This window comes from Bos javanicus, chromosome X (genome assembly GCF_032452875.1).
Source record: "Bos javanicus breed banteng chromosome X, ARS-OSU_banteng_1.0, whole genome shotgun sequence".
NCBI lineage: Eukaryota > Metazoa > Chordata > Mammalia > Artiodactyla > Bovidae > Bos > Bos javanicus.
Genome location: NC_083897.1, coordinates 79,424,492 through 79,452,109, shown reverse-complemented (window position 1 = coordinate 79,452,109; position 27,618 = coordinate 79,424,492). Strand labels below are relative to the sequence as shown.

At 44.3% G+C, this 27,618-nt stretch overlaps 1 protein-coding gene across 1 annotated transcript; it reads right to left on the bottom strand.

Moving 5' to 3' along the window:
- Positions 1-2,171: 2,171 nt before the first annotated feature.
- Positions 2,172-22,604, bottom strand: LOC133243159 (doublesex- and mab-3-related transcription factor C2-like). The gene is made up of 6 exons (XM_061409699.1): positions 22,265-22,604; positions 6,239-6,457; positions 5,998-6,155; positions 5,207-5,343; positions 3,696-3,843; positions 2,172-2,719 (listed from the first exon to the last, which is right to left on the bottom strand). The coding sequence occupies exons 2-6, from the start codon at positions 6,451-6,453 to the stop codon at positions 2,673-2,675; spliced, it is 705 nt and encodes a 234-aa protein (XP_061265683.1). The 5' UTR covers positions 6,454-6,457; positions 22,265-22,604; the 3' UTR covers positions 2,172-2,672.
- Positions 22,605-27,618: the final 5,014 nt, after the last annotated feature.

The window sequence follows — 27,618 nt, the reverse complement described above, 5'->3', positions numbered from 1 at the left end:
GGTATATTTCTCCATCTATTAGTGTCCGCTTTGATTTCTGTCACCAGTGTTTTATAGTTTTCTATATATAGGTCTTTAGTTTCTTTAGGTAGATATATTCCTAATATTTTATTCTTTCCGTTGCAATGGTGAATGGAATTGTTTCCTTAATTTCTCTTTCTGTTTTCTCATTATTAGTGTATAGGAATGCAAGGGATTTCTGTGTGTTGATTTTATATCCTGCAACTTTACTATAATCATTGATTAGTTCTAGTAATTTTCTGGTGGAGTCTTTAGGGTTTTCTATGTAGAGGATCATGTCATCTGCAAATAGTGAGGGCTTTACTTCTTCTTTTCCAACTTGGATTCCTTTTATTTCTTTTTCTGCTCTGATTGCTGTGGCCAAAACTTCCAAAACTATGTTGAATAGTAATGGTGAAAGTGGGCACCCTTGTCTTGTTCCTGACTTTAGAGGAAATGCTTTCAATTTTTCACCATTGAGGATAATGTTTGCTGTGGGTTTGTCATATATAGCTTTTATTATGTTGAGGTATGTTCCTTCTATTCCTGCTTTCTGGAGAGTTCTTATCATAAATGGATGTTGAATTTTGTCAAAGGCTTTCTCTGCATCTATTGAGATAATCATATGGTTTTTATTTTTCAATTTGTTAACGTGGTGTATTACATTGATTGATTTGCGGATATTGAAGAATCCTTGCATCCCTGGGATAAAGCCCACTTGGCCATGGTGTATGATCTTTTTAATGTGTTGTTGGATTCTGATTGCTAGAATTTTGTTAAGGAGTTTTGCATCTATGTTCATCAGTGATATTGGCCTGTAGTTTTCTTTTTTTGTGGGATCTTTGTCAGGTTTTGGTATTAGGGTGATGGTGGCCTCATAGAATGAGTTTGGAAGTTTACCTTCCTCTGCAATTTTCTGGAAGAGTTTGAGCAGGATAGGTGTTAGCTCTTCTCTAAATTTTTGGTAGAATTCAGCTGTGAAGCCGTCTGGACCTGGGCTTTTGCTTGCTGGAAGATTTTTGATTACAGTTTCAATTCACATGCTTGTGATGGGTCTGTTAAGATTTTCTATTTCTTCCTGGTCCAGTTTTGGAAAGTTGCACTTTTCTAAGAATTTGTCCATTTCTTCCACGTTGTCCATTTTATTGGCATATAATTGTTGATAGTAGTCTCTTATGATCCTTTGTATTTCTGTGTTGTCTGTTGTGATCTCTCCAGTTTCATTTCTAATTTTATTGATTTGATTTTTCTCCCTTTGTTTCTTGATGAGTCTGGCTAATGGTTTGTTGGTTTTATTTATCCTTTCAAAGAACCAGCTTTTGGCTTTGTTGATTTTTGCTATGGTCTCTTTTGTTTCTTTTGCATTTATTTCTGCCCTAATTTTTAAGATTTCTTTCCTTCTACTAACCCTGGGGTTCTTCATTTCTTCCTTTTCTAGTTGCTTTAGGTGTAGAGTTAGGTTATTTATTTGACTTTTTTCTTGTTTCTTGAGGTATGCCTGTATTGCTATGAACTTTCCCCTTAGGACTGCTTTTAAAGTGTCCCGTAGGTTTTGGGTTGTTGTGTTTTCATTTTCATTAGTTTCTATGCAAATTTTGATTTATTTTTTGATTTCTTCTGTGATTTGTTGGTTATTCAGCAGCGTGTTGTTCAGCCTCCATTAGTTGGAATTTTTAATAGTTTTTCTCCTGTAATTGAGATCTAATCGTACTGCATTGTGGTCAGAAAAGATGCTTGGAATGATTTCTATTTTTTTGAATTTACCAAGGCTAGATTTATCAAGAGATGTGGCAACAATGAGTCTGCATTCCTGTAGGGCAGCACTTGGCTAGAGCCAAGTGACAGCTGCTCCCTTAGGTAGAGCATGCACTCTCAGTTGGCCAGGCCCCATCTGGCTTGCTCTACTCATTTATATAATCTGCTTGATCCTGCAGACATCTGAATTTGTGGCCTTCTGGACAACTGGAAGCAGTCATTGCCAGGCAGGGTGTAGGCACTTACTTGCTGAATGAGTAAATCTCCTACCCATTTTTTTTTCTCTACCATTTCCTTAACAACCATGTTAAGAAATCCCAGTTATTGAGGAAAGTGACTGTCCCTTTGAAAAGTGAATTGAACATGGTAAACTCAGGGTACTCTAGGTTATACTGTGGTAACAAGCAACACCAATATTTCAGTGCCTTACAATGAAGGTTTATTATTTTCACACATACACAAACCTAGACACAAAATGAAAACATCCTCAGATTTTCAGATGCGTGGATAAGTACATGAGCATGCGGGTATCATGAATCAAAATAACCTCTGGCTGATGAACAGATGAACTCACACAGAACCCTACTTAGAGACTGATGAGCTTAGATTGCAAAACCCTGTTTTCATAAGAGACATTATAAGACCCCAGGATCCAAGAGAGTAAAGGATGGAGGTAGAGGAATATCCACCCTCAGTCAAGGAATTGTCCCATATAATAAAAAGCACCTAAAACTTATAAAAGAGCCTAAACGCTTTTTTTTTTTTTAAAATACAGTAAGAATTTTGGACATTAAGCATTTTGCAAATGCATAAATATACAGCATTCTAATGAGTTTCCCACTTCTGGGCTTCTAGTTCAAGAGGGAGATGCACCCCAGGTGACCAATAGGCAGAGAAATGGAGATGGCCGGCCTAGGTCAAAGAGAGGGGCTAGAAGGCTGAGGTCCTTTATCTTCATCAGGAGCTGTCAACACACAAAAAAAGGGTCAGGGCCAGGTCACATCCATTTGTCCTCCCAGCTCTCCCCTCTTTTTGTTCCACCCAGTCAAAGCTGTGTCGCCTTGGACTATATTGCACAGAACTCCCTTGATTTGCCCATCTCAATTCTCGCTTCCTCCAATCCCTCCATCACAGCAGCCACATTTCTTTTTGTCAAGCCCAGGGTCTCCAAACATGCTCCTCTCTAGTTCAGACATTCCTTGGTCCCTCATCACCCACAGTTGCTGGCCAAACCTCTTAAGCCTGGCAGGCAGACCTCCGTGACTGGTAGCCTCTCCCCGCTCATCTCTTCCATCGCGTTCTAGCAGTTCCTCCAGGGTTGCCTGCTTCACTCACACTCCATATCACAGTCCATTTTGATCTGGTAGTGCCCAGCCTTCCCCCTCAGCCTTCCCAGGTGTCTAGCTCTCCTCTGCCCTTCTTCTCCAGGCTCATCATTGAGATTCAGCCCCAAAACATGACCTGTGGAGGCATCCAGGCTCCACATCAAGACTGGAAGCTCCCTGAAGGCAGGAACTAGATCTTCTCTACCAGACACTTATCACCTATACACGTCCTCCCCAGATCACAGCAGACTGCAGGAGTCTGGGTAGAAAACTCTGGACTGGGAGTCAGGAGACCTGATTCTTCCACTTGATATGCTGCATGCCCTTGGTAAGTCCCTGCCATTCTCAGGGACTCAGTTTCCTTATTTCTTGACATCGGGGCAGTGAGCATTTGCTTTTGAGCACAATGCTCAACAAACGCTCAGTGATTCTCTGAACAACCATCTACTGCCACTTCGAGAGTCCGACTGAGGAGCTTGGCAGCCTGGGTCCAGAGAAGTTCAACCCCCTTCCTCCCTCCAACTCTGACTTCCCAGTTAGCCCCTGCTTACCACAACAGCCTCCCATTTCCCAACTGTCCCCAACCCCTTGTTCTCCTTTCAAAGACCAGGCTACCTGGAGCAACGCAGGGCTGGGGCACAGAGATGGAGCCAGAAGGGGCCCAGGAAGATCTTTTCAGAGTCAGCAGAGCCTGGGCTGCTTCCAGTTTTTGCTGCCACTCTGAGGAGGCAGAAACCGAGGCCTGGTTGGAAGCTTCGGGAGCCTGAAAACAAAGGATGTGAGAGAATGGGAGCTGGGAACCCACACTCCCTCAATGCCCCTTCAGTCCCCAGCTACCCCGAGGCCTTCTGCTCTTCTCCTTCACTAAGCTTGGCCCCTGCCAGGGTTCTGGACCCCACAATCTCCCCAGACTCTGTGGCTGCAGTAGAAGGGGGTTAAGGGTGGCATGGGGCTGGAGGATCAGAGTTGAGTGTCTAGGAACAAGGAAAGGAGAGACCAGGGGATTTATCCCTTTGGCAGGCACATACTACCAGTGAGGAGGGGGCCGAGAGTTTACAATATCTGCATGTGGGAGTCTGAATGGCCATTAGGTGTTGTGGCTTAGACAAGTCGCTTCCCCTGCCTGGCCTGTCCTCTTTTCCATTTTTTTTTTTTTTCCTGTATCTTTCCAGAGACACTAATTCCTCTCAGCTTTTTTATTTTATTTTTTTAAATTTTATTTTATTTTTAAACTTTACAATATTGTATTAGTTTTGCCAAATATCGAAATGAATCCACCACAGGTATACCCGTGCTATGGGACATCAGAGGTGTCTGCATTTTAATCTGCGAGGCACCTGGAGAGACGTGCTTACTGTTCCTGTCCAGGGACTGGTTCTTGCCCCTATATTCCCCAATCCCCAAGGGGCTTGAAGGGCCAGCTTGACTCATCTCCAGGACACTTTCTCTGATGGTTATTAGACTCTGGCCTGGGCAAGATGGTGTCCCTCACCATTATGGCTCCCCTTCTCAGCAGAAGCTTCTCTCCCATCTGTTTGTTTCATGTGGAATAACAGCCTCCACTTGTCAAAGGCCTGTGATGTGGCAGGCCCTGTGCTAGTCCTCTTTGCAATGCTATGTTGCTGTTGTTGTTCAGTTGCTAAATCATGTCTGACTCTTTGTGACCCCGCGGACTGCAGCATGGCAGGCTTCCCTGTCCTTCACTATCTCCTCGAGTTTGTTCAAGCTTATGTCCACTGAGTCGGTGATGCCATCCAACCATCTCATCCTCTGTCACCCCCTTCTCCTGCCCTCAATCTTTCCCAGCATCAGGGTCTTTTCCAATGAGTCGGCAGTTCTCTATAGGTGTAGAATACTGTCCCCTCTCAGCACACTGGTAGGAAATAGAGGCTCGGATATGTAAAGTCACGTGTCCAAAGTCTCACAGATTGGGAATGGCAGAGCTGAGAGAGCCCCTAAGTCTGAGATGCCTGCTCCTCCTCCCCTTCCTCCACCTCGCCCCCCGCCCCCAGTTGCCCTGTACTGCCTCCATCTCCTCCTTCTAGCTCCAGAGCCTTAAGCAGAAGGTTTGGACACTCAGTAACACAATATACAAGTAGCCCCATGGTCTTTCTCACTCTACTCGCCTGCTGGGCAGGGCAGGGGATCTGTGCGACTTCCTCAAAAGAGAAATTGTTAGTTGCTTCTTCAAGGGTGCTGGAGTCCAGGACAGAGACAAAGAGTCCAGGACTTGACCGAGCAGCAGAGCGCCTTCGAAGATTGTCTGCAGGAACAGAGAGCACAGGTTGGAGCCAGGAACCAAGCCGGCCATGGAGAGGAGATGTGGGCATATTTTGGGGCAAGGATAGGAGCCCGGAATGCCAGAGCTGAGAAGACCTTCAAGACCACCTAGTCCTCTTCTTCATTTTGGGACTGAAGACTATGAGATCCGTAGAGAAGTAGTTTTCCCTCAGGGTCATATGGCAAGTTGTAGTAGGGTTAGAGATGGTACCCAGGTCTTCAGGACACAGATAGGGCTCTGAGCAGTGGCTGAGGTCAGAGCTTCCCACACTGGCCCCAGACTCCTCCTCGGGGATTGCACAGGGGTGAGCCTCGAGCTGAGGTGTGATGTTCTCCTTCCCAACTGTGAGACACTGGGGACACCTTAGGTGAGCCTTACCCTCTGGCCCCATCCCACTCTACCTCATCCCCAACCTGTCCCCCTCTAGACCCTTTTTGATTTCCCAGATCTCTCCTTCCCACCAACACTTGGTAGATAATACTGATGGCATTTTTATAGTTGGGGGAGCTAAGGCCTGAAGAGTAACTTTCCCAAGGAGGAAAGCCACATAGAAACTGGGTGGTAGGACTGCTGACAGAACTACTCATGCTCCCTACACCCGAAACGCCAACTCCCTCCCTGGCCAGAGACACTCACCGGGGACTCTTGCTTGAGTGCCCGACTTCTTGCCACGGCTGCGAGCTCTGGGAGAGGTAGTCCCACCCCTGATCCGTCCTCGAGTCGGGCGCCTCCTTAGGTGTGGCCCCTGGTCCATCTTCAAGTCACGTTCAGCAGGCAAGATGCTGTCGTGTTCCCTAAAGTGGGAGGATTGTGGGTCTAAGGTCAGTCACCTTTAGAGGAGGCCTCCTCCCCTGCCCTTGTCAGATGCCATACTCACGAGGAGAGAACACATTTGTGACACTTGCAGGCCTGGAAGAGGCAGAGGTGCTCCTCGTCCTTGATTTGGTCAGTGATGCCATGGTTGTGGCAGCGGGCACAGCGACGTATAGATCCTCTGGGGCCAAGTTCAATGCCACGTGGGGCTCCGGTCTCAAGTCCAGGGGTGGAGTCGGGGAGGCAGGAGGGCATACCAGGCATTTCATTGGGATCCATGGTTCTAGGGCAAGGAGTGGAGGTCAGAGTGGCCACATGATCCCCTACCCGCTACGTACTTCCTCTGCCCCTGGAAAACCCCATCTGAGGTGGCTGGATTCTTCTCCATCCAGCTCACTGCTGAAATGAGATTGCACCCTCTCTTCTTGCTCATGTAGCCTCCTTCCCAGGAAGCCCCACTCACATATAGGCCAGTTCCAAGAAACTCTGGGCGTGGGTCCTGTATACTTCCAATCCAATTATTACTCCCCCCTGCTTACCTTCACTTCCCATGGACCCCCGACCCCTTCAGGCATACACATGCACTCTCGTGCCTCCTTCAACAAATACTACTTCCGTGTCTCATGTTTATCATCCTGTATTCTGCTATGCCCAACTATTATTCCTGGCATCCCTTTCCACAATTGTCTTCCTCGCCTCCTGCATTCATCCACTCCCTGCTCATGATTCTTATGTCCTGCACTCAATTCTATTATTGGTCTCATGTATGCCCTACATTCAATTTTCCTCTCATCTTCCATTCCAATTTTTTCTTGCACTCTATCAAAATCTTAATTGTTTTCGTGCTCCCTCTTTAAAGTGACACCCCGAAATCATATCATATCGTGAAATCCTATACTCCTGCTGCATCTCAAGCCCTTCTTTCAATGATTACTTTCATTCATCCCCTCATCGACTTACCAAGTAGATGTTTGTTGAGCCCCCTATTGAACGCCAGACGCTGATCTAGTCAACAGCCAACTCCTCACTGCACTAATTGTTTTCTTGCAGCAGCACACCCTCTCTGCTTTCATGCAACCCGTGCATCCCCTCCTCAGCCTCCCAACAATCTTCCCAGCTCCTCTCCAACACCTTCAACAATTATGCTTGAGCACAGCTTCCCCTCCTGCCAAACCCAGAGTTCGCCACCTCCCTGCTCTCAGCTTACCCAACCATTCCCTGTCACCCCCACCTCAGAATCATGAGGTGGCGGGGGTGCGGGTGGGGGGACAGAAGCCCTGCCCCAGCGGCCAGAGGCCAGGGGTCAGGAGTCTGGAGCAAGCGATCATCTCACAGGACTTCAGCCAAGGAGGGATGCGGTGTGGGGTGTGGAGTGGGGGAGGGGTGGGGCGGGGTGGGATCCGAGGTACCCTGCGGAGGTGGAGGAGAGAAGAGGGACTGGGGATCCAGAGCGGGAGGGAGGGAGGAAAGAAATGATGCGGAGAATGAGGGTCCTGTTCCTGATGCCAGTCTATGGTTACCCCAGCCCCCAGCAGGTCAGGATCAATCTATTGGGACAGGAGGCCCGAGGGAAGACCCAGCTCTCAGTCCCTTTCCCGCCCTTCCTTCAAAAGACAGTGAGCTTCCAGCTCTGCTTTTCACTTCCCACTGCTGTGGTCAGTGACCAATGAGCTTCAAGTTCGTCTGAAGGTCACGACAAAAGCCCTGCGCTCTCTTCAACTCCCTTGCACTTCTCCTCCTGCTGGGTGGCTTTACTGGGCCTGCCATTCGACTCCAGAACTGAAGTGGAGCTTTGTGCTCCCCAAACCTTGTTTCCCAAACTCTTTGCTTTTTGGATGTGAAATACTGTGTGCTAAGTTTCTTCAGTCATGTCCGACTCTTTTGAGAGCCTATGGACTATATAGCCCACCAGGCTCCTCTGTCCATGACGTTCTGCAGGCGAGAATACTGGAGTGGGTTGCCATTTCCTTCTGCATGGGATCTTCCCGATCCAGGCATCCAACCTATGTCCCTCTCTTTTTTTTTTTTTTTTATTTTATTTTATTTTTAACTTTACAAACTGTATTAGTTTTGCCAAATATCAAATTGAATCCGCCACAGGTATACATGTGTTCCCCTTCCTGAACCCTCCTCCGTCCTCCCTCCCCATACCCTCCCTCTGGGTCGTCCCAGTGCATTAGCCCCAAGCATCCAGTATCGTGCATCGAACCTGGACTGGCAACTCGTTTCATACATGATATTATACATGTTTCAATGCCATTCTCCCAAATCTTCCCACCCTCTCCCTCTGCAACAGAGTCCATAAGACTGTTCTATACATCAGTGTCTCTTTTGCTGTCTCGTACACAGGGTTATTGTTAGCATCTTTCTAAATTCCATATATATGCGTTAGTATACTGTATTGGTGTTTTTCTTTCTGGCTTACTTCACTCTGTATAATAGGCTCCAGTTTCATCCACCTCATTAGAACTGATTCAAATGTATTCTTTTTAATGGCTGAGTAATACTCCATTGTGTATATGTACCACAGCTTTCTTATCCATTCATCTGCTGATGGACATCTAGGTTGCTTCCATGTCCTGGCTATTATAAACAGTGCTGCGATGAACATTGGGGTACACGTGTCTCTTTCCCTTCTGGTTTCCTCAGTGTGTATGCCCAGCAGTGGGATTGCTGGGTCATAAGGCAGTTCTATTTCCAGTTTTTTAAGGAATCTCCACACTGTTCTCCATAGTGGCTGTACTAGTTTGCATTCCCACCAACAGTGTAAGAGGGTTCCCTTTTCCCCACACCCTCTCCAGCATTTATTGCTTGTAGACTTTTGGATTGCAGCCATTCTGACTGGCGTGAAATGGTACCTCATAGTGGTTTTGATTTGCATTTCTCTGATAATGAGTGATGTTGAGCATCTTTTCATGTGTTTGTTAGCCCTCTGTATGTCTTCTTTGGAGAAATGTCTATTTAGTTCTTTGGCCCACTTTTTGATTGGGTCATTTATTTTTCTTGAGTTGAGCTGTAGGAGTTGCTTGTATATTTTTGAGATTAGTTGTTTGTCAGTTGCTTCATTTGCTATCATTTTCTCCCATTCTGAAGGCTGCCTTTCCACCTTGCTAATAGTTTCCTTTGTTGTGCAGAAGCTTTTAAGGTTAATTAGGTCCCATTTGCTTATTTTTGCTTTTATTTCCAATATTCTGGGAGGTGGGTCATAGAGGATCCTGCTGTGATGTATGTCGGAGAGTGTTTTGCCTATGTTCTCCTCTAGGAGTTTTATAGTTTCTGGTCTTACGTTGAGATCTTTAATCCATTTTGAGTTTATTTTTGTGTATGGTGTTAGAAAGTGTCCTAGTTTCATTCTTTTACAAGTCGTCGACCAGTTTTCCCAGCACCACTTGTTAAAGAGATTGTCTTTAATCCATTGTATATTCTTGCCTCCTTTGTCAAAGATAAGGTGTCCATATGTGCGTGGATTTATCTCTGGGCTTTGTATTTTGTTCCATTGATCAATATTTCTGTCTTTGTGCCAGTACCATACTGTCTTGATAACTGTGGCTTTGTAGTAGAGCCTGAAGTCAGGTAGGTTGATTCCTCCAGTTCCATTCTTCTTTCTCAAGATAGCTTTGGCTATTCGAGGTTTTTTGTATTTCCATACAAATTGTGAAATTATTTGTTCTAGCTCTGTGAAGAATACTGTTGGTAGCTTGATAGGGATTGCATTGAATCTATAAATTGCTTTGGGTAGTATACTCATTTTCACTATATTGATTCTTCCAATCCATGATCATGGTATATTTCTCCATCTATTAGTGTCCGCTTTGATTTCTGTCACCAGTGTTTTATAGTTTTCTATATATAGATCTTTAGTTTCTTTAGGTAGATATATTCCTAAGTATTTTATTCTTTCCGTTGCAATGGTGAATGGAATTGTTTCCTTAATTTCTCTTTCTGTTTTCTCATTATTAGTGTATAGGAATGCAAGGGATTTCTGTGTGTTGATTTTATATCCTGCAACTTTACTATAATCATTGATTAGTTCTAGTAATTTTCTGGTGGAGTCTTTAAGGTTTTCTATGTAGAGGATCATGTTATCAGAGCAGAAATAAATGCAAAAGAAACAAAAGAGACCATAGAAAAAATCAACAAAGCCAAAAGCTGGTTCTTTGAAAGGATAAATAAAACTGACAAACCATTAGCCAGACTCATCAAGAAACAAAGGGAGAAAAATCAAATCAATAAAATTAGAAATGAAACTGGAGAGATCACAACAGACAACACGAAATACAAAGGATCATAAGAGACTACTATCAACAATTATATGCCAATAAAATGGACAACGTGGAAGAAATGGACAAACTCTTAGAAAAGTGCAACTTTCCAAAACTGGACCAGGAAGAAATAGAAAATCTTAACAGACCCATCACAAGCATGTGAATTGAAACTGTAATCAAAAATCTTCCAGCAAGCAAAAGCCCAGGTCCAGACGGCTTCACAGCTGAATTCTACCAAAAATTTAGAGAAGAGCTAACACCTATCCTGCTCAAACTCTTCCAGAAAATTGCAGAGGAAGGTAAACTTCCAAACTCATTCTATGAGGCCACCATCACCCTAATACCAAAACCTGACAAAGATCCCACAAAAAAAGAAAACTACAGGCCAATATCACTGATGAACATAGATGCAAAACTCCTTAACAAAATTCTAGCGATCAGAATCCAACAACACATTAAAAAGATCATACACCATGACCATGTAGGCTTTATCCCAGGGATGCAAGGATTCTTCAATATCCGCAAGTCAATCAATGTAATACACCACATTCACAAATTGAAAAATAAAAGCTATATGATTATCTCAATAGATGCAGAGAAAGCCTTTGACAAAATTCAACATCCATTTATGATAAAAACTCAACCTATTTCTCTTAAGTCTCCTGCATTGACAGGAGGATTTTTGCCACTAGTGCCACCTGGGAAGCCCTGTGAAATACTGTATATGCGAGCATTTTAAACAGGCATCCTTGGTATTCTGTAAATTACTTTTACAAAATTCAGCCTGTGTTTTTAAGATCCCTCCGTATTCCTATGTCAGTCAGTTCAGTTCAGTTCCGTTCAGTCACTCAGTCGTGTCCAACTCTTTGCGACCCCATGAATCGCAGCACACCAGGCCTCCCTGTCCGTCACCAACTCCCGGAGTTCACTCAGACTCACGTCCATCGAGTCAGTGATGCCATCTGTCGTCCCCTTCTCCTCCTGCCCCCAATCCCTCCCAGCATCAGTCTTTTCCAGTGAGTCAACTCTTCGCATGAGGTGGCCAAAGTACTGGAGTTTCAGCTTTAGCATCAGTCCTTCCAAAGAAATCCCAGGGCTGATCTCCTTCAGAATGGACTGGTTGGATCTCCTTGCAGTCCAAGGGACTCTCAAGAGTCTTCTCCAACACCACAGTTCAAAAGCATCAATTCCTATGTCAGGGATTCTCAATTCGAAATCCGATTTTGCAGCCCCAGGGAACAATGGGCAGTGTGTGGAGTCATTTTGGTCTTCATTTGTGTCTCTGAGTTCCCTGTTCTGTTCCACAGATAAGTCAATCTATTCCTGGGCCAGTACTACACTCTCTTAATTTTTATCTGTTAGTAAGACATCTTGATCTCCGGTGGGACAAGTCCTCACACCTTATTCATCATTTCCAGGCACATCTTTGCTATTCTTTGCCTTTTGTCCTTCCTAAACTCAAAAATGTAAATGTCAGGATCAGCATGTCGTGTTCCCTGAAAACTCATCTGCGGTAGATTTGGATTACATTTTCATTGAATCTGTGGATCAGTTAAGGGAGAATTGACTATCTTTATGATATTCAGCCTTCCTAGTCACCAACATGGAATGGCTCTCTATTTTTGTGGCTCTTCTTTAACGTTGGAATCCTTCAGCTTAGTGTTTATCTTTTTTACGTTCAGATTTTGTACCTCCTTTTTGTATTTATCCCTAGATACTCCCTGGTGGCTCAGACAGTAAAGAATCTGCCTGCAATGCGGGAGACCCAGGTTCATTCCCTGGGACGGGAAGATCTCCTGGAGAAGGAAATGGCAAACCACTCCAGGATTCTTGCCTGGAGAATCCCAAGGACAGAGAAGCCTGGTGGGCTACAGTCCATGGGGTCGCAAAGAGTCAGACGTGATCTGAGCGACTTGCACTTTCAAGATACTCTGGAACCATGTTGCTCTGGTGCTTGATATCTGTTCAAAATGACATTTTCTATCTCTTTCTAATTTATAGAAATCCATTTGACTTGTGTATATATATATATATATATATATATATATGATATATATATATATGATATATAAGATATATATATATCTCGATCTTAAAGTCAGCCACCATGCTAAACTCTGTGACATTTTATCATGTGTCTAGAGGTGGTCTGCAGTTTTCTGTGAATCTGTGAGTTTACAAGTTTCTTACTGGCTGGCTAGGACATCCACTACCAGGTCAAATGGAGATGGCAAAATTGGGCATCTTTGGGTTGTTCCTAATATTAAACAGAATGTTGCCAACATTTCCATATTAAAATGGGCTTTCTGTGTTTGTTTCATTGTTTACTTTCTTTCTTTTATTCTCTCTTCCTCCTTTTTCTGTCTTTCCTCCCTTCCTCCTTTATTTTTTCCTTCTCACTTTTGTTTCTTTTTCTTCCTCTCTCTCTCTCTCCCTCCTCTCTCTTTTTCTTTCCTTCTTTCCCTTTATCAGATTAAGGAGCATCCTTATATTTCTAGTTTAATAAGTTTGTCTTAAAAATCATGAATAGATAATTGGGTTTTAATTTGGGGGCCTCTATTGAAATGATCAGGGCTCTATTCATTTGGATCTGTTAATATAATGAGGATTATTTATAAGATTTCTTTCAAATTTTTTAGTGAAGTATATCTTATAATCAAGAAAGAATCAAAATCGTACATGTGCATCTTAGTGAGTTTTCAAAAATTAAACATACGCATTCAGTTAGCACCTGGAGCAGGCAGCAGAATATATTAGCAAGACCCAAACCTCTCTCATGCCCCCTTCCACCAGATTTGCTCTCCTAGGATAGACGTAGCTATACATCACAGTGTATCATCTTTTGTGTACACTGGTGGGTTCACTTTGCTAAAGTTTTGCCTGGAATTTGCCTGCCTTCTGTTCATGAGCAAGATTGACTTGATGTTTCTCTCCTCAGAGCATAATTGCTGGTTCCAGGGTCAAGGTTTTCTAGTCTCATAGACTAAGTGGAGCAACTTAATTGCCCTCTTTGCTATCCTCTGGCAGTGTTCAGGTAAGATTAGTGTGATCTGTCTTGAAACTTTTCATTAAAACCTGACCACTAATCTAGGTTGACCACTAAGCTAGGAGGCCTGTTTTATTTGCTTAAAAAATTTTTTACTGTGATGGGGAGAGGGGAGGAAAGGGTAGATGTATGGAAAGAGTAACATGGAAACATACATTACCATATATAAAAGAGATAGCCAGCCAGAATTTGCTGTATGGCTCAGGACACTGAAATAGGGGCTCTGTATCAACCTAGAGGGGTGGAGTGGGGAGGGAGATGGGAGGGAGTTTCAAAAGGGACAGGATATATGTATACCTATGGCATATTCAAAAGCAGAGACACTACTTTCCCAACAAAGGTTCATCTAGTCAAGGCTATGGTTTTTCCTGTTGTCATGTATGGATGTGAGAATTGGACTGTGAAGAAGGCTGAGCGCTGAAGAATTGAGGCTTTTGAACTGTGGTGTTGGAGAAGACTCTTGAGAGTCCCTTGGACTGCAAGGAGATCCAACCAGTCCATTCTGAAGGAGATCAGCCCTGGGAGTTCTTTGGAAAGAATGATGCTAAAGCTGAAACTCCAGGACTTTGGCCACCTCATGTGAAGAGTTGACTCATTGGAAAAGACTGTGATGCTGGGAGGGATTGGGGGCAGGAGGAGAAGGGGACGACAGAGGATGAGATGGCTGGATGGCATCACCGACTCAAAGGATGTGAGTCTGAGTGAACTCCGGGAGTTGGTGAGGGACGGGGAGGCCCGGCGTGCTGCAATTCATGGGGTCGCAAAGAGTTGGACACGACTGAGTGACTGATCTGATCTGATCTGATGGCTGATTCATGTTGAGGTTTGACAGAAAACAGCAAAATTCTGGAAATCAATTATCCCTCAATAAAAAATAAATACATTAAAAAAAATTATACTGTGGATGATTTCAAACATTTGCAAATAGAGCTTGTATACAAATTTTCAATCTCCAAGTTCATGACAGTAGAGCTGTGGTCCTGGAATGGGAACTTGCGGCAGAATCACACAGAGAGCTTGTTAAAGCACAGATCGCTGAGCTCCATATCTATAGTCTCAGATTAAAAGTTCTGGAGTGGGACCCAGAGTTTCCTTTTCTGACAAGTTCCCTGGTGATGCAGGTGCTGTTGGGAGGGAACCACACTTTGAGAACCATTGTACGCGAGAGAACAGTGAAGGAACCTCCGATTATCCCATCACCCAACTGCAACCAGCAACAACTTATAGCCAAACTCGATTCGCATATATCTTCTCCTCTACCCCTCTCCCAGACTATTTTCAAGAAAGCATCAGAAATTTTCTTATTTTTATTGGGAAATATTTCAATTCATAACTCTAAAATACGAGCAATCCATTTTCCTCAGCTTTTTATTTTGAAAATGCATAAAGAGTAAGCATTCTTTTACCTAGATTCCTACTATCCCATTGCTTTCTCGCTCTCTTTTTCTTCTTTTTTGCTTAACCACGTAACAGTTCCAAACACTTCATCCAATTACTTCAGAACTTGTCTCCTAAGAACTAGGATGCTCTCCCGTCTGACCACAGTACTGCTATCATGTCGAAGGAATTTAACAATGAGGTGATAGTGTCATCTGAGTCCATATAGAGTCCATAGTCAAATTTCCCCAATTGTCCCAATAATATCCTTTTGAGGATCCACAGTTCAATCAAGGATCACACACTGCACTCAGTTGTCATGTCTCTTTAGTATCCTGCAGTCCCAAACAGTCCCTCAACTCCAATCTTCCACGGCAATGACATTTTCATGTCATGGCGCCTAGGCTCGTTTGCTTGTAAAGTGTCCACAGTATGCGTTTGCCTGATATTTTCCTCTTGTTTAGATTTATGTCTTCAGATTTAATATTCTTGGCAAGTATATTAAATAGGTCATGAGCCTCACATCTGTAGGCCCCCAAGTTCAGTGTGTCTAGCTGTCATTGCTACAGTTGGCATTACTGAGTCTGATCACTTATTTAAGGGGTTGTTGTAGAGATCATTTCACGGTAAAGGTACCTTTTTGATTTGATTTGATTTGATTTTTTAACTTTACAATATTGTATTGGTTTTGCCGTATATGTAAGCAGTCTGTGGCATGATATTCTGATACCATGTGGGTAGTCTGTTCTCGAAAAACATTCTCACCTCTTGGCCTTAGCTTTTATTCAGTGCTCTGGGTCTGGTTTGATTATTGCTTTGGTGGTTGGAAACATGGCTATACTCTATTTCTGTTTTCTAGAAATTCCTGTCTACTTTTAATTAGTGGGCATTTTGCTGTAAAGTTGAGCACCTCAGCCTCCAACCCCTTCCATTGTTGTTGTTGCTGCGGTTGCTGTGTTTGCAACAACAAAATAAAGAGGAAAAGCGATTTATTTGCTGTGTTCAAAGAAATATGAAGAAAACAAAGTGAACAATACGAAGAGAAATGTAAGCAAATATAAGACGAATTCAAAAAGAATTTCCTCTAACAGTCCAAAGAGAATGACAAGATCTGTTGCCTGAAATCGGAAGTAACTGTTCAGCAACAACTAGAAACAGTTTTTAACAATTATTAAGAGAACCTGGGTTATAAATTTTGCCGCTATAAAGTAGCTTGGATCCTGGGCGCAAGCACACACTTATGCACTCACTCTCTCTCACACACACAGACATTTTAAATGGAGATATAGTAAAATATAAAGAAATAAGTAAATAGGGCTTCCCCAATGGCTCAGCAGGTAAACAATCCACCTGCAATGCAGGCGACACTGGAGACACGAGTTCAGTCCCCAGGTTGGGAAGATCCCGTGGAGAAGGAAATGGCAACCACTCCAATATTCTTGCCTGAAAAATCCCATGGACAGAGGAGCCCGGTGGGCTACAGTCCAATGTGTCGCAGAGAGTCAGACATGGCTGAGTGACTAAGCACAGCACATAGAAAACAAATAAAAATAAATGCATTTTATTACAGTTACAGAACGTATGTTAGAGAATTGCAGGACCATATACATCATTTTACTAAAAGCCTAAGATCTGCAACTAAGCCCATATAATACAGGACCTTTCCAACAACGTGAAAGAGCAATTGATTCAAACCAGGAAAGCATTTCAAACACCTTACTTTTCAAATACCTTCTTCTCATGAGTCATGCTGCATGAAACCTTGGCCAATTAATATTTTAGGTACATTTTTCTCTCCAAGGACTTTGCAATCTGCAAAGATATGATTATAGCCTAAAAATTTTGAACTTGTGGAGTAGATGTCAGGCAATTATTTCTATCACTTAGAAAAGAATTTGAGCTAATTACAAAACAATGTTACCTCAAATAGTTTCTGTATGAAGGACATCAATCCAGCTGTTATGTCAGAAATTTACTTTACAGTATTGTGACGGGTTTTGTCATACATCAATATGAATCGGCCATAGGTGTGTCCCCTCCATCCTGAACACCCTTCCCACCTCTGTCCCCCGCCACATCCCCCCACCCCCACCTCATCCCTCTAGGTTGTCACAGAACAGTGGCTTTGGGTGCCCTGCTTCATGCATCAAGCTTGCACTGGTTTATCTATTTTACACGTGGTTTCTAAAATAGACTATTTCACGAACATAGTCACTGAAGTCATTCAGTAAATGCAGTGAATCACTGCGGTTTAGTTTGTCAGACTCGCTGGAGGTTTGTAAGTTTTATTGATCTTTTCAAAAACTGAGATTTTTGTTTCCTTGATTTTCTCTGTTGTTTTTCTGTTTTCAATTCCATTGATTACTGGGGTCATCTTCTGTATCCCCTGCCTTCTGTTTGCTTTGGATTTATTTTGCTGCTGCTTCTAGTTTCCTGAGGTGAGAACTTAGATTATTGACTTGGTGCGTTTCCCTTTCCATAATGTAAGCCTTTACTGGTGTAAATTTCCCTTCCAGCAATGCTTTAGCTTCATCCCACAAATTTGGGTATGGTTTGTAATCATCTCCATTTAGTTCAAGCCATCTCTTAATGTGCTGGGAAACTTTTCTTTAGCCCACGGATTGAGCGGCCTCCTTACTACTGAGTGGTGGTGAAAGTATTGAAATCATCCCAGCAGGGATGGGGAGGATTGCCATCTTACTGCCAAGTGGAGGTATAATTCCAGAATCTCCATGTGTTTGATTTCCAGGGACCTGGTGAAGAGGGGAAGGTGGCTCCTGTTCCCGCCAGTAAAACGTGGAATTCTAGATACCCTGCTAGATGTTCGCTGGCTTGGCGGGGTGGAAGCGGGGGAGGGGTGGCGGGGGCGGGGAGGAGGGGCGGCGAGGGGGCGGGCAGGCCACAATCCTTTTTTTTTTTTTTCCTTTCCATACTGCTTGGCTGGAGTAGAGCAGTCATGCAGAAAACCTTTTCTGTCTTGTCATTCTTGATCCTTACATTAGAGAGAGCAGACTTTTCTTTCTGTTTCAGCTGGGTTTCATTGCTGCTGCTGCTGTTGTTGTCACTGTTGTTTTGTCTCCACCTTTCGGCATTTCTCTCAGTAGCCGGCTTCTTCAGCTCCAAGCCTGGGATACATGATGCAGAAAGAAAACCCAGGGAACTCACCACCGTGTCCTTTCTCAGGTTCTGAGATCCGTAGTTGATCCACCTTCTCCTCCCCACATTGCAGAGCCTTATGTTTATTTTATATACGGCAACCAGGGTTTTAAGTGGTACTTGGTGGGAAGAATAGGAAACGTTCATCCACTCTGTCTTCCCAGAAGCAGAGTTGTCCATATGAACTTAAATATAAATTTTGACTTTTAGCTCATATTCAAGTTTAAAATTCAATCTAAATTCAAAACGTGAGTCTGAGTGAACTCTGGGAGTTGGTGATGGACAGGGAGGCCTGGCGTGCTGTGATTCATGGGATTGCAAAGAGTCGGACACGAATGAGTGACTGATCTGATCTGATCAATTTAAATTAATTAATTTTAGTTCAGCTTAAAATAACAGTTTTTAAAATTAAAATTAAATATAGTTTTTGAATTTAACATACCCATCTTTGATTAAAAATTATAAATGCAAGAAACCAGCAGTTCTATCTAATAATCTATTTGAAAATATGCACACACACACACACACACACGCACACAAAATCCATGTGGCTTGAAAAGATAGAAAATAACATTCAGAATATTCCCAGATAAATCAGGAATAATTAAAATGGTTTCATCATAGGTAAAATCCAAATTTTGGGTTAGAACGATCCTTTCATGGGGAAAGTTTTCAGTCCCTAATTTTGGGTATTTTTCCAAATGTCTAAGGTATATCTACTTTGTTGAGTTAATACTCAGAAACATATTATTCATCTTTAAAATAAAAATGATTTTTTCTGTGCATGTGTGCTAAGTCACAGGGACGGGGGAGCCTGGTGGGCTGCCGTCTATGAGGTCGCACAGAGTCAGACACGACTGAAGCGACTTAGCAGCAGCAGCAGCAGTGCTAAGTCACTTCAGTCGCGTCTGACTCTTTGTGACCCTATAGACTTGTGGCTCACCAGGCTCCTTTGTCCATGGGATTCTCCAGGCAAGAATACTGCAGTGGGTTGCCACGCCTTCCACAGGGGATCTTCTCCACCTGGGGATCGAACCCATGTCTCTAATGTGTCCTGCATTGGCAGGCAGGTTCTTTACCACTAATACCATCTGGGAAGCCCAGCTATTCCCGTAAAGGTTGCTAACGAGACAATCAAGAAATCCAGTAAATGTGGCAAATTGGTCACTCGGTAAACTCACTAATTTTAGTGAAAGTGAAAGTCTCTAGGTCTTGTCGAACTCTGCAACCCCATGGACTATACAGTCCATGGAATTCTCTAGGCCCGAATACTGGAGTGGGTAGCCTTTCCCTTCTCCAGGGAATCTTCCCAACCCAGGGATCGAACCCAGGTCTCCTGCATTGCAGGCAGATTCTTCACCAGCTGAGCCACAAGGGAAGCTCAGCTTTGAATGCTGACAGCCTGCAATCATGGTGAAAACCGGCAGCCTGGCAGCCACCAGAGGGAGCAGAAATGGGACAGGCCTCCTGCAGAGCCTTGTTCCCAGATAAGGTTCCCAGGTCATTATTTGTCCTGTCTGGTAGTTCCCTAGAAGACTCACTTGGGTGGCTTTCTCTGACAGACCTTACCCAGTTTGAAATCCTTTTCCCTGATGGCATTTGGCAAGAACACCTAGAGGCACAAACTGAATGCAACAATACATTAAAGGGATCATACTTAGTAATACTTAGAAAATACTTAGTAGTCTACAGAAAACAAAATCATCTCTCAGATCTGATATGCATTTAACCTGGTTACAGGATAGAAACTCAACGGGAAAAAGTCCTCTCTATTTCAGCATACCAGGAACAAATGATTGGAGATGGAAGAAACTTAAATATCACTTACAATAGCACTGAAATAAATGAAATACCTATTAAGAAGCTTAATGTAGTATTGCAAGACTCATATACAGGTATCTATTAAATATTGCTAAGAAAAATTAAAGAAGATGCAAATTAAATGGAGATACACTGTGTTTTCGGAGAAGGCGATGGCACCGCACTCCAGTACTCTTGCCTGGAAAATCCCATGGACGGAGGAGCCTGGTAGGCTGCAGTCCATGGGGTCGCTAGGAGTCGGACTCGACTGAGCGACTTCACTTTCACTTTTCACTTTCATGCACTGGAGAAGGAAATGGCAACCCACTCCAGTGTTCTTGCCTGGAGAATCCCAGGGACGGGGGAGTCTGGTGGGCTGCCGTCTCTGGGGTTGCACAGAGTTGGACACGACTGAAGTGACTTAGCAGCAGCAGCAGCAGCAGCAGCAGCAGCAGCAGCATACTATGTTTGTGGATCAGAAGACTCCAGAAGGTTTAAGATGTCAGGTCTCTAGTAATTCATCTATCGATTTGTCATAATCATAATTAGAATGAAAAGTTATTTCTAAAACTTATATGGAAATGCAAAGGACGTAGAATAGCTAAAGCCATTTGGAAAAGAACAAAGATGGAGGACTTACGGTACCAAATTCCCTGACTTAATGTGAACCTATAGTAGTCGTGACAGTGTGGTATTACCATAAAACTAGATGTATGGATCAGTGGATAAAATAGAAAGCCCAGAAACAGATGTACACAAAAATATAGTCAGTTGATTTGTGACAAAAGGTGCTAAGATAATTAAATTAACTGAAAATTAACTAATAGAGCTGGAGAAAGGGAATCTCCGTATGGAAACCACCAATAAACGTCAATACCTCTCACTGCATGCAAAAGCCCTCAAAATAAATAATAGAGCTAAGTGCAAGTTGTGAACCTACAAGAAAATAATGGGAGAAAACCTTTGTGCCATGAGGTTAGGCAAAGATATCTTAGGTAGAACTTTCATTCAAAAACTGAATAATAAAGGATAAATAATCAATGGACCATCATGAAAGTTGCTGCTGCTGCGTCACTTCAGTCGTGTCCGACTCTGTGTGACCCCATAGACGGCATCCCACCAGGCTCCCCATCCCTGGGACTCTTCAGGCAAGAACACTGGAGTGGGTTGCCATTTCCTTCTCCAATGCATCTAAGAGAAAAGTGAAAGTGAAGTCGTTCAGTCATGTCCGACCCTCAGCGACCCCATGGACTGCAGCCTTCCAGGCTCCTCCATCCATGGGATTTTCCAGGCAGGAGTACTGGAGTGGGGTGCCATTGCCTTCTCCATCATGAAAGTTAACAATACTCAAAATCTTTTGCTTCTCAAAATCCAGGGCTCTGTATCTCTGTGTGGCACCACTTTTTACCCCTATACTTAAGTGGCATGACTGACTTTCTTCTGAAACCCTAGAAGAGAAACCTGAGTCTACTTATTTTCAGTTGCAAAATCTGCACTTTATTGTCTCAGGCGACTGCTTGCATAGCTCTCCCCATTCTCTATTTCCTGGCCAACTTCTTTCTTCACTCATTTCAGGCATGCCTTCTCTGGGAAATCTCTAAGACTCCATTCCAACTCTCAAGGCTGGTGGCTGCCCCTCCTCCATCTTCTCATAGCCATCTCCCTGTATTGTTATCATCCTGGGTTTCTTGCTTTTTTGTTTCTTTTTTTTTTGACTTCTGTCCCACTGAATGACTTGAAGCAGTAACAGAACCTCATCCATTTTATAACCTCAGACCATGACCTGCGGTAGGCTCCTGAAGACAATCAATCAGTCCTGTATCCTCACATGTATATAAAAGATGTCTTCCTAAGCAACACCATTATTTCAAAAACCAGATAAAGACTCTTAGGCCACCTACGTCCTCTTTTCCTTCCAGTTACTGTTTGCAGGGGGCTCCCTTGAAGTCAGTGGAGCACAGCCTCATAGTTCTAGGTGATAAACAGGGGCCACAACTAGGCAGCTTCTCTTAAAATCCAAGTATCAACGATGGAATCTCATATAACATAGGACTAGGTAACAAGGAGCACTCACCTCAGTTGTTCTGCTTTCAGCTTAGTCCAGGCCAGGCCCTTCCCCTTCCCCTCTGTCCCTCACATTTTCCAAGACCTCCCCCCACCCACCAGGCCCCAAATCACCTGTCCACTACCCACTAGATGCTGACTGTCTCACAGACATGGCATCTCACATAACCCGCACCCCGGCCCCTGCCACCCGAGAGGAAAAACTCCGGTCTTGATTGGGACTGTGGATGCCATCACCAAGTTTACCCTCCTTTCTTTGGTAACCCATTTGGACCCATATACCTCCCTGGGGCTTTTAGGTACACAATCCTATGACTCTAAATGTGGGGAGGGTCCACATACACACCCCTGTCTATCACATCCCCACCAAATGACAACTCACCATCTGCTTTCTTTCTTCAGCACTCAGAAACCTGGCTTGAGCCTGCTGGGAGGTTCAGTGGAAAGAAGAAAAAGAGAGACAGAGAGAAGGGAAGGGTGGGAGTAAGACACACAACAACAGCAGGGACGTCACATACCAGAAATGTATCCACTGCTTGAGCACATTGCACCGGGTTGCAGGAGGGAGGAAAGACAGGGCGGGGCCAGAGGGGCTGGAAGGATGTGGAGGAGCCAGCTCCTCAGCCTCTTTGCACACAGCAGAGTCAAGAGCTTAGCTGGTCTCTTCAAAGAAGTCCTGTTGGTCACTACACACACATCACACCTTCCTAGAAGCAGGCCCTTCCTTCCACCTCCTGACCTGGCAAGTCTGCTTTCCCCCTGGTGTCATGGAATGTCAGCCCCTGGGGCTGGGATGTGGTCCGTAGAGGTCACTGTTGTATCCCCAGCATCTGGAACAGTGTTGCAGTGCACATACTACTTGTTGAATGAGGTAGTGAATATCAGGGAAGGCACGGAGATTAGGATGAGGCCGCTCTCTCTCGCCCTCTCTGTCTCTCTGTCTCTTTTCCTGCAGAACACGAAGATCCAGCTTAAAGACACTGAGGAATTTGTGGTTTCATCTGACACTATGTAGAACCCATCCAGTGGCACAAGCTTGCTCAGGGAGCCTTCTGGTCCCCAAGGGTGTCGGAGGAGCCAGTTCTAGAGAGCCCTGGCCTGTTTCACCCAGTCCTTCAGGTGAGAGGCTCAGAGTCAGCCTCTGCCTCTCTCGCTGCTCACAGCCAAGCCAACATGCTTCCCCTTCCTGCTTGACCTAGAGAGCCCCAGGCCAAGCCTGCCTTCCCCCAGGGTTCCCAAAGGTTCAACTGTCACTCTGCTTTCCTTTCTAGGGGAGGATATCAGACACTGGGAAGCTGAGACCTCAGGACCCACAAACACAGACTCATGAACAGTGACCAAGCTCCCTCTGCTGCCACCCATCCCTACTTTCCCCAGTTTCTCGGTCACTGGGCCTGAAATAAATACTGGCACATTGGACTGTTTTCACTTCACCTTTACAACTATGAAGCTTTCAACACTGACTCCAGCCTCAGGTGGACTGGGGAATGTCAGTGGTGGAGGTGGGGTGGTGAAGGGTGGGAGATAGCATCTCACTTTGCCCTTTAAGGCTGTACTAGCTCCTTCTTGGGGCAGTGCCACTGGCTCCTCGGTCATGGTTGCAATAGACTTCAGCCAATAAAGAGTGAATTTTCCACAGCAGAGAGCTCTGACCCTCATGGGGAAGGACTAAGCCAGGAATAAGAAAGGAATAACATCTCTCTTCTCTTGACACCACAGGGAGTCTTCATGTCTGAGAACAACTGCGCAGTGGTTATATGGAAGAGGATGGGGGAGGTACCCTTAAAAAAAATCTCTAGATCCAAAGAAAAACTCTTAGCCCCACATACATAGAGTCAACTCCCAAGCACACCCACTCCACCACAAGACAGCCCTTCCAACAGGCAACTTCGTCCCTAACTGCAGATTATTCATTTTCATATGATGAGGGTTGTTTTTTTTTTTTTTTTTTTTGCCTTCCTAAGGTGACCTTGATATGTATTGCAACATAATATCAGTAGGGCAAGTCTGTCCCAGGGGTTGGAACCTATTTGTTCCTTTTAACCCAACAACACATGAAGGCCCTGTTAGGTGTTGCAACACCAAAGATTACCAGGCAGCAGATAAACATATAGGAAGAGCTCTTCAATACCAAAGAGGATAACTGGCACACGCCAAACATTCTTTTCTCTTAACTCACGTAGTCCACTATTCAAGGCCAGAGTGGGAAAAAAGTGCTTGAACAGCACCTGCTACGTGAAGGAATTGTCCTTTAGTTGTTTAGAGTCCCAATGCCTTTGAGAATTAACGAATCCCAGGTGGTATAAGGCTCTGGTCAGTTCAGTACAGTTCAGTCACTCAGTCGTGTCCGACTCTTTGTGACCCCATGAATAGCAGCACGCCAGGCCTCCCTGTCCATCACCAACTCCCAGAGTTCACTCAGACTCACATCCATCGAGTCAGTGATGCCATCCAGCCATCTCATCCTCTGTCGTCCCCTTCTCCTCCTGCCCCCAATCCCTCCCAGCATCAGAGTCTTTTCCAATGAGTCAACTCTTCGCAGGAGGTGGCCAAAGTACTGGAGTTTCAGCTTTAGCATCATTCGTTCCAAAGAACTCCCAGGGCTGATCTCCTTCAGATTGGACTGGTTGGATCTCCTTGCAGTCCAAGGGACTCTCAAGAGTCTTCTCCAACACCACAGTTCAAAAGCATCAATTCTTCAGCGCTCACCTTTCTTTACAGTCCAACTCTCACATCCATACATGACCACAGGAAAAACCATAGCCTTGACTAGACGAACCTTTGTTGGCAAAGTAATGTCTCTGCTTTTCAATATGCTATCTAGGTTGGTCATAACTTTCCTTCCAAGGAGTAAGCGTCTTTTAATTTCATGGCTACAGTCACCATCTGCAGAGATTTTGGAGCCCCAAAAAATAAAGTCTGACACTGTTTCCATGGTTTCCCCATCTATTTCCCATGAAGTAATGGGACCGGATGCCATGATCTTAGTTTTCTGAATGTTGAGCTTTAAGCCAACTTTTTCACTCTCCGCTTTCACTTTCATCAAGAGGCTTTTGAGTTCCTCTTCACTTTCTGCCATAAGGGTGGTGTCATCTGCATATCTGAGGTTATTGATATTTCTCCTGGCAATCTTGATTCCAGCTTGTGTTTCTCCCAGTCCAGCGTTTCTCATGATGTACTCTGCATATAAGTTAAATAAACAGGGTGACAATATACAGCCTTGACGTACTCCTTTTCCTATTTGGAACCAGTCTGTTGTTCCATGTCCAGTTCTAACTGTTGCTTCCTGATCTGCGTACAGGTTTCTCAAGAGGCAGGTCAGGTGGTCTGGTATTCCCATCTGTTTCAGAATTTTCCACAGTTTATTGTGATCCACACAGTCAAAGGCTTTGGCATAGTCCGTAAAGCAGAAATAGATGTTTTTCTGGAACTCTCTTGCTTTTTCCATGATCCAGCGGATGTTGGCAATTTGATCTCTGGTTCCTCTGCCTTTTCTAAAACCAGCTTGAGCATCAGGAAGTTCACGGTTCACATACTACTGAAGCCTGGCTTGGAGAATTTTGAGCATTACTTTACTAGTATGTGAGATCAAAAGTAGCAAGTCAAGAAACACCTGGAGTAACAGGCAAAGTTGGCCTTGGAATATGGAATGAAGCAGGGCAAAGACTAATAGAGTTTTGCCAAGAAAATGCACTGGCCATAACAAACACCCTCTTCCAACAACACAAGAGAAGACTCTACAGATGGACATCACCAGATGGTCAACACTGAAATCAGATTGATTATATTCTTTGCAGCCAAAGATGGAGAAGCTCTATACAGTCAACAAAAACAAGACCAGGAGCTGACTGTGGCTCAGATCATGAACTCCTTATTGCCAAATTCAGACTAAAATTGAAGAAAGTAGGGAAAACCACTAGACCATTTGGGTATGACCTAAATCATATCCCTTATGATTATAGAGTGGAAGTGAGAAATAGATTTAAGGGTCTAGATCTGATAGATTAGAGTGCCTGATGAACTATGGAATGAGGTTCGTGACATTCTACAGGAGACAGGGATCAAGACCATCCCCATGGAAAAGAAATGCAAAAAAGCAAAATGGCTGTCTGGGGAGGCCTTACAAATAGCTGTGAAAAGAAGAGAAGTGAAAAGCAAAGGAGAAAAAGGAAGATATAAGCATCTGAATGCAGAGTTCCAAAGAATAGCAAAAAGAGGTAAGAAAGCCTTCCTCAGTGATCAATGCAAAGAAATAGAGGAAAACAACTAATGGGAAAGATCTCTTCAAGAAAATTAAAGATACCAAGGGAATATTTCATGCAAAGATGGGCTCGATAAAGGACAGAAATGGTATGGACCTAAGAGAAGCAGAAGATATTAAGAAGAGGTGGCAAGAATACACAGAAGAACTGTACAAAAAAGATCTTCACGACCCAGATAATCACGATAGTGTGATCACTGACCTAGAGCCAGACATCCTGGAAGGTGAAGTCAAGTGGGCCTTAGAAAGCATCAGTACGAACAAAGCTAGTGGAGGTGATGGAATTCCAGTTGAGCTATTTCAAATCCTGGAGAATGATGCTGTGAAAATGCTGCACTCAATATGTCAGCAAATTTTGCAAACTCAGCAGTGGCTGCAGGACTGGAAAAGGTCAGTTTTCATTCCAATCCCAAAGAAAGGCAATCCCAAAGAAAAGCCTCTGGTGGGAAACAACATTTGGGAGTCTGATAGATAGCTGTTGTATAGCCCTTTCCCTACATCCCTGGGGAGGGGGGGCGGGCAGCCAAGATGGAACCCACAGGTATGGAATCATGGTGTGATTGGTTTGCTTTAGGTCTAGTAGCTCAGCAGCTATTCCTGGTGGCCTAGGATCCACCCCTTTCCCCACATGGCTCTGTTCTCCTGGGCTGTGCCATAACTCATGGGGGTGCTCAGTTCCATATCACTACTTCTCCCAAAGGAGCTGAGATCTCATATCCTGAGGCTCTATCCTGTCCAAAAGATGTGAGAAGCTCCAGCTCCCAGGGGCTGGGGAGCCTGCTGGGCTTTTGCTCCTTTGTAGCTGCTGTTACTTCTCACGTCAGTCACTGGACACCACTGAGGCTTACAGTGTGTGTCTGTGTCCGTGTCCGTGTGTGTGTTTGTGTATGTGTGTGTTTAAGCTGTGAATATTTGTGGAAACAAGGAATTATATGGTGAAGTCTAGTGGATAAATATGGGGCAGGGCTCAGCAGCCCCACTTGAACCCCAAGCAACAGAGATGAGATTTTATATAGCAGGACACGGCACCAAGGAGTCCTCACCTCTCTTCCTCACCCTTGGCACAACCGCACCCTGGCTGGGTTTCTCAAATCTGACCCTAACATTTTCCAAGCCCTCTAGGCCCAGAGCCATCTGCCGCCTACTGGCCAGACACCGACTGACACCCATATACCACACTATATACACCATCTCCTGAAAGGAACACCTCTGCTGTTGATTTACCTCAGGCTGCTGTCACCCCTCTCAGCCCCTCTTGGCTTTGATGCACCATGTGGCCCTACCTGCCTCCCACTTTGTACAGGCCTTTGGACTCTGCAGCCTCACAGCAGGAGATCGTTTCCTCTGCTGGCCCCAGACTCAGGCTGTTGCCCATATGCCTCCCCATTAGCATCCCTGTTTTCCTACCTGGGAGGACCATAATCTCTCTTGCAAGTCCTTGGGCAAGTCCTTCCTCCCGTTTGGGCTTGGCACTT

Bases quoted from the DNA above. Each gene is read 5' to 3' on its own strand.
- LOC133243159 (XM_061409699.1), bottom strand. From the start codon at position 6,453: ATGGATCCCAATGAAATGCCTGGTATGCCCTCCTGCCTCCCCGACTCC. The intron at 6,156-6,238 runs GTGAGTATGGCA...CTCCCACTTTAG, and splicing joins CACAAATGTGTTCTCTCCTC to GGAACACGACAGCATCTTGC. The intron at 3,844-5,206 runs GCGAGTAGAGTG...CTTTGTTTTCAG, and splicing joins TCCCCTGCCCTGCCCAGCAG to GCTCCCGAAGCTTCCAACCA.